Source organism: Amblyomma maculatum, chromosome 1 (assembly GCF_055883805.1).
Source record: "Amblyomma maculatum isolate TAMU_Amacu chromosome 1, ASM5588380v1, whole genome shotgun sequence".
Lineage (NCBI taxonomy): Eukaryota > Metazoa > Arthropoda > Arachnida > Ixodida > Ixodidae > Amblyomma > Amblyomma maculatum.
This window is the reverse complement of record NC_139344.1, coordinates 149,653,660-149,669,957: the sequence shown is the minus strand read 5'-3', so window position 1 is coordinate 149,669,957 and position 16,298 is coordinate 149,653,660. Positions and strand designations below refer to the sequence as shown.

Genomic DNA, 16,298 nt, shown 5'->3' with positions numbered 1-16,298 from the left:
GCACACTTTCCAGTGCATGCTGCAGAGTTCGATATATCGAACGACCAGTGACATTAACTTCCATATATAATGCGGCTTTCCTTTATTTTTACATGGGATTTTCAAGGGGATATTCCGTGAGTTCGATATAACCAAATTCGATATATCCAGGTTCGATATAACCGGATTTGACTGTACTACATGTAGAAAGGACTCTTCAAAGCAAACTATGTATAGTTACGGTACAAGTTGATTGAAAGGAGAAATGAACAATGAGATCGTTCTCTTCAAGTTTTGCGCTCATATTTTGCTTTCATGCCATTTGGTTTTGGTAGCCAAAATTCTGGATAACCATCGCTGAAAATTTAAAAATTTTGATTATTCCGTGAAGGGCTGAAAAATATCTCAGACTTGGCATTTCAGGAAAAAGTAGAAATGTCAAGGGGTGTAGTAGCTTTTTTCCAAACGTTAATCAGGTTCTTTTGCTGACTCTTGAAAAGTGACAAGTTCGAGCTAAAATAACTTGATTAGAAACAATATAATGCAACATGTTTTTCTATATTCTGACCGGCATGTCTTCTCAGCACTTCCTGTAGAACTTTGAGGAAAATCGGCGGTGGTTTTTTTTTTTGTGTGTATTTTATTCTTAAAATGAAGTCCTATAGTTAAAATTGCAATATTTGGCATTGTATTTGTTATGCTTGCCTTCGCTCGCTAGCAATGAAAATCAGTATGATTCTTTATTACATAAGTACCTAATAACTGTGTAGATTTAAAAACGCTGCGAATTAAGGTCGAGCAGAGAAAAAATTCCAAAATATAGCCCAATTTCGTATTTTAGCTGTTTTTCAAATTTTTTACATAAGACACTAACTTACTCATAATGGCGGAAACAAGCCTAATTTACTCCTTACCACCTGTAAATTCAACTCGCAAAATATATTCCTAGTGAACTGCATAAATCCACTCGCACATCGTTGCAAAATCCAGATATAACGCTATGCACGAAAATGCAGCCTGCGCACTGACATCGTTCATATTTTTTTCTCCAGAAGTATTACTGTTAGAACAAAAATAATTTCACTATTGTTATATTCAATACCAGATGCATTGCATTCATAAAAAAAAAAAGAAAAATACCAGATAACTGGGCAGTTTGATCTCACGTGGAATCACCCACTATCTTTTTTTTTTTCTTAGATGACTTGTACTTATCGAAATAATGCCAGTATGCATACAGAAATGAAAACGTTTACTTTAAGAGCAATTGCAAGTGCACATACAAAAATTGAGTTTTATTGCACTCCTTAACAGCTCAGGATTCATGCAGAAAAGACAGAATTGTGCTACTTTAATTCAATTCGAAGTGCTAAAGGATGAGCACTATAGTCATTACAGAAAGAATAAAAGCTGACAAAATCAACCTTAAATATGCCCTGCAACACTATTAGTTAAAGTTGCAGTATATTGAAGATCTTAAAGAACTCTGTTGCAGAAATATTTACCCGTAACAAAATTTTCAATCTATTTTATAGAAGTTCAGTCAGCTGCCGAGTATTTACTACACTCTAAAGGTGTCTCAGGGGCCCTTTAATGTATATTTCCTTGTTTGCATAGTTTACCACCTCACTGAATACAACAGGAATCTCATCGCCTGATCTCACCTCTATAGTATATACAAACTATGACGGTGGTGCTTTGTGGTGGGTAAAACAGCTGAATTCATGATGGGCGCCAATTTTCAGTGATCACTTACCAAGAGAATTTCATTTTCTAAACTTGTACAGTCAGAAATAAAAATTTAGGCCTAACTGGACCTTTTATGTTTGCCACAACTCCCATTAAAATGTTAATGAGCAATCAAGATTTGTAAAAAAAATTAAGAATAACTTGTTACCATAGCAAGTTCTATAAACAGGAAGAATCTTCAGTGCATAAAGTGCACACTCACTTTCCCATTTGCTCAGCAATGCTCATGAATCGATGAGAGAACAGAGAAAGTCGCACAGCATCCAACTCCAGTCCAATCTTTTCCTCCTTAGACTTGCTGACCTGTCATACAAAGAGCTAAGTGACTCCGCGTTCTCCCAAAAAAATGCATCACATGCTAAGCAGCTATAAGCTGCTATACCAACGGTGAGCAATAGCAATCACAGAAAAAATAAAAGCTGAGAAAATCAACCCTAAAGAAGCCTCGCAACACTATTCCATAAAGTTGCAGTACAGTCGAACCTCATTATAACAAAGTAGAACGGAGCGCAAAAATTTGTTCGTTATATCCGATATTCGTTATAAAAGTGCGTGCCCATATTCTTGTAAATACGTTTACTAATAAAACTAAACAAAATGTGCACTAATATGGGCGACACAAAGGAGTGAAAATGCACAATTTTAATTAAAAGCTTGGCATCAGCATGAAATCTCGCTTTTCCGTGCGTGTTGGAGAGCAAAAATGAATACTAAGAAGGTACGTTGCCTCCGCGCACAATTTCCACGACAGAGCCAACAGTCTCTCGGGGAGCGCAGCACATGCGCAAGTGTCTGCAGCAGTGGCAGAGGCACGGCAGGGGCTCACGCCATGACGAGGCAATGGTGATGACATGACAGTCAGATGCCTGTCAGTCGTTGCATGGCCGGATTCGAGCCGTGGCGGCGGCAACGATGCTCGAGTCCAGCTATGGTCATTTATGACCTGCGAGATCACCGCACTAATTTTTGCTTCCGCCGCTATTATGACGCAGCACGCGAACGCGCGGGCACTTCGGCTGCGGCGTTCGACTTCAGCCGTGGCCTTTTATGACCTCAGAGATCATTGCGCGCGGGGGTGTGATCTCGGAGGTTATAAGCTGTTGGTGGTAGGTGTTCTTTTTTTCTTTTTTCTTTTTTTGCCACCACAAAATGACGCGGCATGCAAACGCACGGGCAAACAGACTTCTGCGGTGGGTGAATCAATTGGCTGAAAATTTGCGTTTCTTGAAGTTTTTCTGGCTCCTTTACGCGTTTTCTGCCCTTATAACACAAAAAAAAAAAACTGCTTCGTTATCCCCGATATGGCATCAAATTTTGAAACTTTTCTTTTGTTATACAGAAAGAACTCCCATAGAAATCAAGCACACACCAACAAGACTTTGATTTTAGTTCGTTTTATCCGATAATTCACTATATCCATATTCGTTAGAGTGAGGTTCGACTGTACATTGAAGATGTTAAAGGACACAGGTTTCATGTTGGAAATGTTCACGTTTCATAGTGTACCACAAAGGAGGAAGACAATCATTTAATGATGCCATGATTTGTTAAAGCACAGTTAACCCACTAACACTTACTGTATTTCAAAAAGAAAAACGATGTTCCAACTTTAAAGTTTCTTTGTTTACACCTCCTCCCACCACAAACAACACATTGACGTTTTTAAATCAAACAAAGTGCATGTGTTTCAGCTTTATTTACCCAATCTTAACATCTATATCCTGCATTAGAATGTAACATACATTTCAAAAGCTTCTGGTGATAACACTAATATTTTGTATTCTGCACACACTTAATGAGTTTAAGAAATTAAAATTCTGCATACCTCAAGTGGTATGCTTACTTTGTTTCGCTTTTTGGGAACATGGTAACATATCCCATAAACACATCATTACCCTTTTCAAATGTTGTCATCTGAGCCTTTCAAAAAAGAAATTAATAAAATGCAACAGCTCTCAATTTCTTTTTTAATATGCTTATTATACATATCCAAACAAACCTGTAACATGACACTAACCAGCACCCCCTCTATATTTAAAATGCCTGCTGAGTACAACCGATTTCACCGTCCACGGTTCTCCCCTGTCCCCCTTTGCTACACTGCCCGTTGTTTAGCATTCACTCCTGCTGTATGTACGTAGGGGAAAAATACCAGCTGAGCGACGCCGCATGGCGGAAAGTGGGAAAAACAATTTTTCGTAATATTCTTTCTTTATGGAGCAACACTCAGCATCCCTCATATTCATCAGGCTCTCTGTCAGGCATTGACGAGCTATAGAGCGCGCAGCTCGTGACGCTGCTTATTGCAGAGCTGCTGCAAGCCCTGGCTTTAAAAGGAGGCACAGAGTGTGAGGTGCAGCAGCGTTGGCATCGCTTTAAAAGACTGTGGTGGGTAGTTACAGATTACATTACTAATTTATGTAAATACCGAAGTAAAAATTAAAAAAAAAAAGACAAAGCACAATCCCCATTGCTTTCCTTGGCCTCGCCAACTGTTGGCTTCTTTCCTTCATGTATTATAACAAGCACCCTCATTTCCCCTTCATCTAACTGTTTTAGTATTATACGAACTTCCCAAAACTGTGTCGGAACTACTATTTGCTTGAACAGGTTGTCAAATGAAAGAACTCTTGAGGCTTTAAACACACTCTCCGACCATTGCTTATTGGGTTTATAAAGTACACTTACAAATAACAAATAAATTACCTCAATGCTTATATCTCCATGCTTGAGGACTTCAGCGCAGCATGAAGGCTCTACAACAATTGTGCTGCCATAGAAAAAATGAAATCCAAGAGAAAGCCTGTAGGCCATCACAAGGCTACAGCAAGCAAAACAATGAGGAAAGTCAAACTTACGCTGCAGTTTAATAAAGGTCTACAGAAAATCCAGCTTATATTGAATAGAGTTTCAAGGTAGCAATTGCAGTCAACAAAATACAACAGAGAATGAAGTACCAAAAAACTTTTCAACATGTGCATAGGACACATGCAGTAGTTTGGTACAGTTTGCTTTGTTTGCCCACTCCTGCCATAGCCTCATCGAGGCTGCAGTATGTATAAATAAATACATAAATAAATAAATGTCTCAGAGTGGAATATTTGCTGCCCTAAGTGACAAAAGTTTTACAATAGATACATTCAGAAAGCATCAAAAGTTAAGCAGTAAAAACACAGCGATACACAGTTTCCTAAAAACATCCGATTTTATTAAAAACTGTTTTAAGAACATGCAAGATTCAGGTTACTCTAAAAATTAGAATCTGACTGCAAAAAAATTTAGGTAACAAAGTGAATGTATGCTAAATGTTGCAGCAATTAATTCAAGTTCCCAGCCACTCTAGAAATGCATGAGTGGCTGCAATTTCTAAATGCACAAGGATTTTGTACAGTCTCTTTTTTTTTAAGTCCTCTGTGAATGCCTTGCTTGAGTTTCATGGTGGCCTTTATATTCAGGCGGTAGATTTCAGTGATGCATTTGGTGAACTAAACATTAAAACACACACACACACTACAATGTTACAGAGTAATGCTATTCGTTGCCAACAGAAGACAGCTGTAGTTTGAGTACCCCCCCCCATTTCCCCTTTCTTAAAATAACAAACTGACATCAATTAAGGACAGTAACACCAAAAGAAACTGGCTTATAACAGTTGAATAAACTATCCTTTTATATCTGTTGATTTGATTTAGCCTCCATATTTCCTGCTTTCAAAAAGAATGATAAGACAGCAAGCTGTTCTTCGCACAGGCTAAAAAACTGCAAACTTGGTGAATGTGCAACACTGAAAACTCTCGACTTCATCAAAATAAAATTACAATATTTTGCTTAAAGGTCTTGCCCATCTGTGCAAAGGCCTGTCTAGAATAAAACAAGTTTATGAACGACAAAAAGCATGCTTTTTCTTAGTTGACATTTTGAACAACCATCCATACCAATTGTCATCAATGATGATCGCAGGACCGTTGACCAAGTTCCCTGCCAAGAGGTTTTTCAGCAAGTAAACAGGAGTTTGGTGGTAGCAGTCCTCAAAGTAGCACTGTACAGTCTGCGATATGAAAAATCAATTGTTTATGTTTGCAGCAATAATGGCACAACTTGGCTCAGATGTAAACATGGCAATGTACAGAAACTTCAGTGCAGATGAAGGACCCCACATTATGGAAACTATTACAGAGCTATCCACTAATGCACTAATATGTGCTTTCCAGCCTACACTGCTTGTTGACATTAAAACTCAACAACCATTAATCAGCAAACCAAGAAAAGATATCTAGTAAAAAAAAAAAAAAAATACTATTAAAGTGACAAATACCATACTTAATTCCCCAAAGTATATTTAAGAATTTCCAGCAGTGATTTTATCTCAATAGATGCTTCATTAAAAAAATTTATTTACATGATATATGGCATTAACCTTTCAAAGGCTAGTAACGACCGTGAATAACTCGTATTTCAAAAGAGTGAGTCTAATTTTCACTACAGCAATCCATTTTCCAGCGTTCATGGCATATACTAGTTCTAGATCAGACACAAAATGTTTGTCAAAGCTAACAACATTTTTGTAACCTCCCTAAACTGTACCCTGACAGCTAAACAGTCAGCTTTTTGAATTAAAAATGAACCCATAGAGTACAAAGAAGAGGTAACATCATGCAACTTTTTCTTTTTTTTTTTTTTTTTTTGCTATTTCAAAAATAAAATTCTTCATGGCAACAACAAGGTAACAACAACATGTGCAGGTGCAGCCATATTACGGAGCAAGCTTCTAGTGTTTGAAATTTTTCCCGCCTTCCATAGAGAAGATATGATAGTTACTCATATACAAACACGGCCGCACTAGTGGCATGTGCTTACAGATGTGTAAGGTACTTCCTGACATTCGCTGGGTTACACGCCGCAAAATATTTTATAGCCAAAGTGTGCTCCGTATTATTATGACCGAAACTGTACACCCCATTACAAGTTTGGTTGACAAGAAATTAAAACTCTTTGGTATAACAAAGAAAGTAGCCTTAAATGCTAGAATCAATGATGGATGCAATTGCAATATGCAGTAAAATCACAAAAATTTAAATTCGGATAAATTCAACTTCTGGTTTATGCAAAATTCAAACAAATTTCGGAATTTTGGTTGGCTCGGTACATTTTCAATGCATATAAAAGCCACTGAATTTGTACCATGGTTTCTCTTAAATTCACGTAATCCTAACTTCTTGTCTTGCTCCAATGCTCCTGGCGTGCAAAAAGAGTAATGGTCCAGGTTCAGATACGCCAGACATGTGGTGGTGTGTGAGTTTAAAGTTCTTCCCCTCCAACCAGTCAACTCAGGTATGGTCCAAAGAGGAACTGAGTCGAGGGTCCGATCGGCACTCAAGTGCCTACAGTTGACCCATCCCCACATAGTTTCCTTCTTCAAGCTTTCGTTTCCAGCCTACAGCAGTAGTGGCTACAGTCGAACCCGATTATATCGAACCCGGATATATCGAATTTTGGTTATATCGAACTCACGGAATATCCCCTTGAAAATCCCATGTAAAAGTATAGGAAAGCCGCGTCATATATCGAACTCAATTTCACCGGTCGTTCGATATATCGAACTCCGCACCATGCACTGGAAAGTGTGCCTTCCTCAAAGACGATCGCATCACCCTTGGCCGTTTGCCGCGTGACGTTTTCAAGCCACGCGCGGAAGGAATGGGAGGGGACAGTTCTGGACAGCGCCGTGCCCATTCCCCAAAGGCACTCGCATCTGCAGTTATCGTTTCCCGCGCGTCAACACATGACGTTTGCAAGCCATGTGCGTGGGTCTGTACATTCTTTTGCCGAGCTATCTCTCTCCTTCAGCACGCGCTACGCATGCGCCAAGCCAGCTCAGCCCGTTTTCAGACAGACGTCGGACGCTTTCTCCAGCGTGTGTTGCGAACCCTCTGCCCGCGGCGGCTGACGTGGTTATGGCGGCTATGGCGCCTGCGAACGTTAAGAAGCGGCAGCTCTCTCTGTTTTTCTTTCTTTCTTTTTTTTTTTGCGAGAGTTATCCTTTCTTATCGTTGTGCTGTACGCGCGAATTAGCGTAAGATATGGCGGCTGCAGACGTTAAGAAGCGGCAGGCTTTTTTATATATATATATATTTTTTTTGGCGGGAGCCGTTTATTTTTGCATATATGAATCAACGGAAGCACGCGGTCTGCTGCTGCGATCATGACGCCCGCTCCAAGCGCAGCTTAATAAATTGAACCAGGCTTGTGCAATCAAGCCATCACGGGCACTCTGCCAAGTTCGCTCCCCGCCACCGGAGGAGCTATAAAAAGATAAACGCGCCCTGGCGTTATCGCTGCGCAGCATCTTGGCACGCTGCCAAGAAATGAGCTGTGGATGCGACGACCGAAACGGAGTGACGCGCGCCATCCACATGCAAGCGAAAACGCTCGCGATTTATGCCGCAGTGACGCAGAAACCTTGTATTGAGCTGTCGTGGTATCTCGAGCGGCAAGAGGGACGCAGTTCCAACAAGTTTGAAATTTTTCGGTCGTCGCTGAGATCGCTCAATCGCTTGCATGTGAGCGAGCTGGTCTTAACGCATTTTTTTATTTTTTTTTCAAATTCTCGGGTGCAAAAGTGGAGGGTGGGTTCATTATGCAAGTGGGTTGATTACGCGACACATGCGGTATCGTTTTTTGGCATTGTAAGTGCCGTCACAAGCCGATTTTTGTATATCGAATTATCGATATATCGAACTATTTCGCGGTCCCCTTCAAGTTCGATATATCCGGGTTCGACTGTATTAGCCACAAGCCCAGCCATGTGTCATCTCATGCTTCAACTGGCACATCGGTGGTCTTCATATTTAAAAGGCATTGCTCCGTTCGGGTGCAAACATGCACTCCCCTTGCTACCGTCTGGTTATTCCCCTGCACCGAAAATGCATGCTCCTCCCGAGCTGATCGTTGTTTGTGAGATGAAGCCAACCTTACATGGGCACCATTGCTTGCAAGGAGGCTTCACCACTACCGTATCATACCTACGAAGGAAGCCGTAGGAGGCCTTATTATTCCGAAGTAGTTCTGCTTTGATATTCCCGATGGTTGACATACAGCACCACACAAAAAAATCGTAAAAGGTTATCATTTTTACAGTTTCCCCTCAAAAGGAGACGACCACTGTCTACTTCTTCATCAATTATATTTGCTGCTTGCGAAACTTTCTATTTCAAGTTTTTTTTTTTCTTTTTCTTTTTCTTTTTTTTTGTAGCCATTCGATGATTCAACCTTCAAATAAGTTGTACTTCTTTTAGTCCCTTGAAGTCTCAATAATTGCTGTTTTATTCTATTAAGAAATCATTGCTGTATTGATAAACTTTTTCAACCACACATCCAGTTGGAGACTGATGGTCAAGTAAACATATCAGTAGTACCTTTCACCTACTATACTTTACGTAATGCTTGTTTGCAGCATTTTCACAGAAAAAAGGTTCCAAAGTACTTTTTGTTGTTGTTGCGTTGTGTTTTATGGTACATAAGCAAACTACTATTTGCATGCAAAGATATATCCATAAAGAAAACCACACTAGCTCTTGAACTGTGTTAAAGTGTACTTTTGAAAATTTAAACAAAGATTTCTGGACCCTTGAAGTTTAATTCAAATAACTATTAGGTCAGCCGTGACCTCATCAGTAAAAAAAAGAAAGCTCAACTCAACCGCCGAAATTCTCTAAATTAACAAAAAGCCAAAAAAAGTTAAGCCTTAAAAAAAAAAAAAATTACCGACGATTACATTACTTCCTAATGCGAAATTTGAGCGCAGCAAATAAGCTGTTTCACCTTTTCGATAGATTGAGGCAAAGAAATCAAGCAACACATGTATGCGCTATCACAGAATTTTTTTTTATTTTTCACACGTATTCCTTTAACAAAGACTCCCTTCTCGGCGGCGGCGATGAGCTTCTGCTTCAGCCTCGCATACACATGGTTGCTCTCGACGGTGGCGATGAGCCTCCGCTTCGGCGGTGCGAACGGCAGGGTCTTCTCGACGGCGGCGATGAGCTTCTGCTTCAGCCTCGCTTACTGCTCTGGATTCTGGCGGCGACGGCGCTGGGCCTCTGCTCTGGCAGCTCGTTGAGCAGCAGCAGCAGCAGCAGACGGAGGACTTCCACCGGTCGTCTCGCTCATGGCTCAGAAAGAACTGGCAGATAATTTCACAGTGGCGAACGGCAGCGGCAATTTCGGCTCGGGCGGTGCACATATACAGATCCGCCGCCACCGATCTGGCTCTCTGATTGCCACCGCACAGGGGTTGCATTGGAGAAGGAGCGAAGAAAGGAATTAAGTTCGAGCCGGCGCTTTGACAACCGGAGACTCGCAGGAAGAGGGGGGAGGGGGGCGGCGTGTACACCCAGCGGCAAACGATGGGGGCAGAAGCGCGCGCAGCAAGCGGACAACGCGATAAAGGGAGGAGGGAAGAGATAGCAGCGACTGGTTGATGCTGCTGACGCCGATAGTGAGTCAACCCCAGCTGCGGAGTTGGTTTCAGGGACAACGCCGCCGATGCCGACGCAAACAATATGATTACCCTCACTTCCGCAGCGCCAAGAACCAGGTCTAGCCGTGGGAAGGTGGTCACGTATTCGTCGACGTGCCGGGGCCTACGTGAAATAACCGGCGCGTCGGCAACTGAAGAGCACCCTATCCGCCACACAGGAACAGGAGGGGGGGACCCTCCCCTCCTCTTTCTGCATGGCGGCGACGGTGTTCTATGCAGTCACGTTATCTTGACTCTCTAGCGGCGTCAGCGGCATCCAGCGGTATCAGTCGGTCGCTGCTAGCGCGGGGGGGATGAAAGGGGGGCGGAGCTGGTTACGAGGCCGACGACGACGCCGACGCGAAACCCAGGAACGGACGCCAAAGAGCTGCGCTCTAAAAACAGCACATTTTGCAAAAGCTTGTAGAAATATTGGAAAGGCTGTCAGAGAAAATAGTTTCGCATACAAGTATTACTAAGATGAAAATGATTTTGATATTATTTTGCAATGTAAAGCAGCGCCATGTCTCAACAATTCAGTCCACAATTTCTACAAACTAGTGCTAAAAACTGAAATTATTGTTTTTAAAAAATACCTGTATTTTTTAATCACATGTTTATTATGCAAATAACATCTTTTACATGTGTTAAACTAAAAAGTAAAAATTTTGTCCCCTGTGGACGAAGTTAAATTTGAAATACAAGTTTTATTACACTGCTTTAAAATCCATATCAATACTAGACTGGTGATCGAAGAACACAATTGAATAGTCTAAGACACTCGTTTACTTCCAAAGTACATTATATTTTTACTTACAATGCCCTCATTCATTGCCTCCTGTAGAAATAGATTAAAATGACAAGGTTGCAGAATAAAATTAGGAACAAAAGTAAACTACAAAACAATACTGTGAAGACTACCTCAACAGGCTGTACTGGCTGCTTGCCTCCAGGTGCTAAGCATTCACTTTCAGGGAAGGCAGTGCGGCCCACAGCTCGAACCCGAATGTCATCAACAATTATGTTGCGTCCAGGCAGCACAAAGCCAAATTCACGCTTGTACCTGCAAACCACCACAAGATAATGACAAGAAAAGAATTATGAGCACTAGAGACCCCATTTCAATTCTGCAGCTAGTCCTATCACTTTTGCTACACAGTCTTGATAGTGACACACCTTATCACCTTATCACCATATCACGCTCATCCAGCACACTTCAAAGCATTCACTGAAAGACTCGCCAATGAACTGTAACAGCCCACCCCTCATGTAATACCCCATAGGGGCATTTGAGGTATAAATAAATAAATAAATACAAACAAAACTCAATATTTGATCTGCTGACAGCAGAAATACACACAGACACAAAACAAAGAAAAATAATGCCACAAGACACAGCAATACTTGTACAATTTCAAATTACTGTGATACACAAATGTATTCAGCTGGGAAAATATCAGAGAGTATGCTGGAGTAGATTGTGTCACTTTCAAATAGCCAAATAAGATCCCGTGCCTCTAAATCTGCAGAGGGTGCCTGATACCCAAAAACTAAGGCAAAAGCAAACTCCTTCAGTATAAGGATGCCTCATGATTAAAACCAGGAAAACTCAATAAAAGCAGACAAACAAGAATAGAGTCCCTGGCTGAAAATTCACACACTGCAAGTGATCACTCAATTTTTTGGACCTCATATGCATCTGCTACAACTTTCGCCACAAAAAGCAAAAGCAAAGCGCAATATACCAGGTGTTTCAGGAAAGTCTGTCACTAATTCTTAAAAATAAGCTTTTCATATCATAGGATGAATTTATGGCAGAGTAATACCAGCGTTGGCAAAAATCACAGAAAAGGTGAATAACATTAATTCGTTAGTCAGTTAACGAAACTTTAAAAGTTTATTTTTTGACTATTACAGATACACACCTATTTGCAAATGGAGCTTTGTAGATGGGCAATAACTTTTTCTCCACCGTGCCTATTGAGCATTTGGCATGCAGTCAGATGCTGAAGTTCCGTTTTTAAAGATTTTTTTTTTCTCTCAAGGTGCCATTTTTTTAATACATTCTGAAGGCGCAGTACAGTTTGAGTCAAAAACAAGCCCACCGCAGAGGCATGGCTTGCCATGACTAAGTGAAGTAAACAAGGAAGGCTGCATGTAGCCAGAAGAGATCATGAAATCTGTGCTTCCCAAGTACTACAGAAGGCATTAAAACCCACTGTTTCAGTAGAATCTTAACGATGTGATCAAAAATGATATAATTCCATAAAGTCCTCAGTTGAGGTGCTTTGTGAAAAAAAAAAAAATTTGCAGAAATTTTGGCACTCTGAACACTCTGCCACATTGCTACTTTAGATACAAACACGGGAATGACTGCACCTATGAGCACCAAGTTCTGCACTCTCTAGTAGAGCAGCACTGCCTCCGAGCACTGGCACGCAGCCTGCTCGTTGCTGACAGTGCAAGTGTCAGCCACGCAGCAAGCACGAAGCAGTCGCTTGTCCTCAAATTGCTGATGCCACAATCGCCAGTCCCGTAGTACGCAATGCGAGGTCCCAGAAGTGCCACGTAGCCATAAATAAATAAATCCTGCCAGCTGTAAATAAATTTGCGTAAATACTGTTCTCATGATGTTTCTTATATAAATTTCAAATGACAAATATTTTTTGCAGCCCTGCGAGATGTATGTACAAAACTCAACACCATTCTTCACTTTTTATTTTAGAAGGGGGGGGGGTATAGGGGCCCAGGCTATTTTAGATGGTCACATTTACAGCAAGATACAGCACACAAACGTGCAGAAAACTGGTACTTTTCTCCCTAAGGCTGGCAGGAGTGAACTCACCTTGACTCAAAGGATGATACAAAGTCTCCAAATGCAGAAGTGGTTCGCCCACCAGCCAAAGCAGATGGTATGCTAGAGCCACTTTTAATTATCTCACAAGGGCACATGAGGGCACAATCAGTGCGGTCATAGCGCATGTGTAAAAAAGGTTCCACAAGAATGTTTTGCCTGCAGTAAAAAAGACATTAGATATAATTTATTAAGGCTCCAAGGCACTACCAAAGAGAAATAAATGGAGCTAAACCTATGCAGAGCACCTCATGTAGAGTGGCAAGCATTTAAATGGTATGGCATGTGGGATTTAACATCCCAATGCTGTACCTTGGCCATGAGACTCCACAGTAGGGACTCCAGGTTCATTCTGACCAGGTGGAGTTCTTCAGCATCTAGTGACAACACACGCCACACAAACGTTTTTGCATTTCACTTTCTTTAGAATGCCTGTGAGATGCACAATGTCAGTGCACGTTGAAGACCCCCAGGTGGTCGAAATTTCCGAAGCCCTCCACTACAGCGTCTCTCATAGCTCGAGTCGCTTTGGGACGTTAAATCTCATAAGCCAAACCACCCAAATGTTCTTTAAATGTGGCCACTGCGGCCTAGATTTGATCACGCATCCTAGGGCTCAACAGCTGAACATCATAGCCATTAAGTCACTAAGGCAGATTCCAAGAGTTCGTTACACATCACAAAAATAACACTTAAGAGGCATTCTTTGCAGCCATAAAGAGTACATAGAGAGACTGCGAGCATTTCTAAAAATCAGACTTGTGGTGATGGCCTAAGACACAATAATATCAATTTTAGCTATTACTTCTACAGGAAGTATAACAAAAGCTTCAACTACAGAGCAGTAGAATGCACAAAGAAGAAACATAAGTGGCACATTTTTCTTAGTGGGAAATTTGTTACAAAAACACTTTGAGCAAAGCATGTGAAATCTAAAAATGTCTGCAATGACGTTGTGTTCAAACTATGCAGCCACAGCTACACAAGCAATGCATGCAAGTGGCCAGATCTTGCTCTCCTTCTAGATTCTTCACATTATTTACAGAACATAAAAACGATCTACCAAATAATTTTATAGTATACACATCAAAACTGAACTACTTGTGGAAATTTTTAAAAGACCTGTTTATTTATCTATAGTGGCTTAAAAATTAGTCATTTGTACTTCACTACAGCCAGATACAGGTTAGGAAAAATTCACCAGATGCCCCTCAGTGAAGGCCCTTCAGCCAATTGTATCAATTTATTTTCATGATGCCATGGTTAATCCAATTAAGCCTTGGTAAACCCCTTTTCAAAAGACATACCCTGCATTGTCAGACTTGCAAGTGCAAGGGGATTATTATGAAATTATGAGAATTGGTCAATGCCACTGGTGGCAAGGGGGCCCTTTGAGGGGCAAAAGTGTTTTTCTCAGGGTGTCTAGAAAACCACTATTTTCACAATCCCCGACTTTTGCTGGTTTTCCCTGATTATTTCAGTTCCAATTCCCTGACGAGTGAAGAGGCTCAAAATGTACCTGCTGATGATAATGATCATAGATGAATAATTCACAAGAAAAAGCTATTCATTATTCATATTCCGCAATTTACAACAGTGAAAAGGCTGTCATTAGTGTTAATGGCCATTTTACTGAAAAGTAAAAGCGCACCGATGTCAGCCTCAGAGCGCGCGAGCCCCCCCAATCCCACAAACAGCCGAGTCAAACCGATAATCTAATATGGCTGTGCGTGTGCGCATGGCAGCCACATGGAGGCACAGCCCGTCGATCCCTTTCACGCTGCCCGCTGCCAGCGCAGTTATTCCTGTTTTTGTCGCGTACTACACTCACGCAGCTATTTCGCATATTTTATTGAGTACCCACCCCACGTGCGTATTGGTTCTTCTATTGTGGCAGCTCAGCAATGCGCTCGCGTCAAATTATTATACAGCGCCTCACCTGCAGCCGCAAGCTGGCAAGACAGCACAAAAAAATTTTAAAAATCTGTATGAATAACATACTTGCTGAGCGGCAGCTTAAAATGAAAATGCACTGTAGAATATATCGTGCCACTTTCCCTGACTTAGCGAACATTCTTATGGTTTCCCCGACCTTTCACTGATTTTTCTCAGTGCATAAAATTTCCCTGGCAATTCTCAGTTTTCCCGGTTGCTAGACACCTTGTTTCTTGAGTTGCATCCAACTATAAATGATAACTCTGCTTTGGATTGCTGCAGATATTACTTTTAGACGCTTGCATGAGACACTATGCATGTGTCAACAACAGTAACAAAAAACAAAAGGTCTATTAAAGGAAGCTGTACAGAGCAGTGCTGAAATCTGTGCTGTTTTTTTAAACACACTAAATTCGCTACCATTCTAGCATCCTTTCAAGGATTTCTTTATATCTAATAAAACTTATTTTGAGGTGCCTATTTGGAGGCTTCTTTCGTTCTGAGGTATAAATTTCTCTTGGCACACAATGGCCTAGTTGCTTATGCGCCACTAAAGCTCCTCTATTGTTCGCTGGCGCTTGTGGTCGGCGGAAAATGGCATGGAGAGCCTTTATGCGCCACAAAGCCAAACACAACAAACTGAGAACATTTTAAGTTTTTATTGGAGGTATGCAAATATCAAATTTCTACGTGTGAAGCAATGGAATATTTTCCGTATAATTTCTTATACCATTAAGAGATTTCAAACATCAAGGTATACTATCAAACCAGTGACAAACACTTTTCCACAAACCACAGCTACGAAAAGAAGCAAACATATTGCAAACAAATTTTGTACCCCACATCATTAGCAAATCTTACTAGATACCTGTAAGGTCTACCAGGCATTAATTATGGGAAGAGAAATCATGTAGTGGCAATAGTAATAAACTTTATTTTGAAGACTAATATCTTCTTTACAACTTTAGGTGCGTTCAGGGAAAAAAAAAAGCTTACTATCACAATTTGACTTAGTGCTCACATGATCGCAGCTCGCTAAACGATCATAAAGCATCTACTCTAAGGAGCCCACGCAAATGCCTCCTCAATGGATAAGCACCACCAGCGGTCTATTGTTCAAGGAGCAAGGTGCGCGGCAATGATAGCAAAAAGCAACAAGAAAGCTCGCAAAATGAACACAAGAGTAGCAACTTGAGTAGCAACATGAACAAGACCATTCCTTCCATGCATCCTCAGGACATCTTAAAAAGACAGACCACTGAC

At 41.0% G+C, this 16,298-nt stretch overlaps 1 protein-coding gene across 1 annotated transcript in view; it reads right to left on the bottom strand.

The window, feature by feature from the left end:
• The window catches only part of LOC146204586 (5-oxoprolinase), a 134,204-nt gene that overhangs the window by 54,373 nt on the left and 63,533 nt on the right, over window positions 1-16,298 (bottom strand). The window contains exons 15-19 of the mRNA XM_084589257.1: window positions 13,092-13,259; window positions 11,168-11,309; window positions 5,664-5,776; window positions 4,435-4,498; window positions 1,931-2,031 (exon numbers count right to left, since the gene is read on the bottom strand). Of these exons, the coding sequence (XP_084445383.1) occupies window positions 1,931-2,031; window positions 4,435-4,498; window positions 5,664-5,776; window positions 11,168-11,309; window positions 13,092-13,259 (588 nt within the window). The remainder of the gene's footprint in view (window positions 1-1,930; window positions 2,032-4,434; window positions 4,499-5,663; window positions 5,777-11,167; window positions 11,310-13,091; window positions 13,260-16,298) is intronic.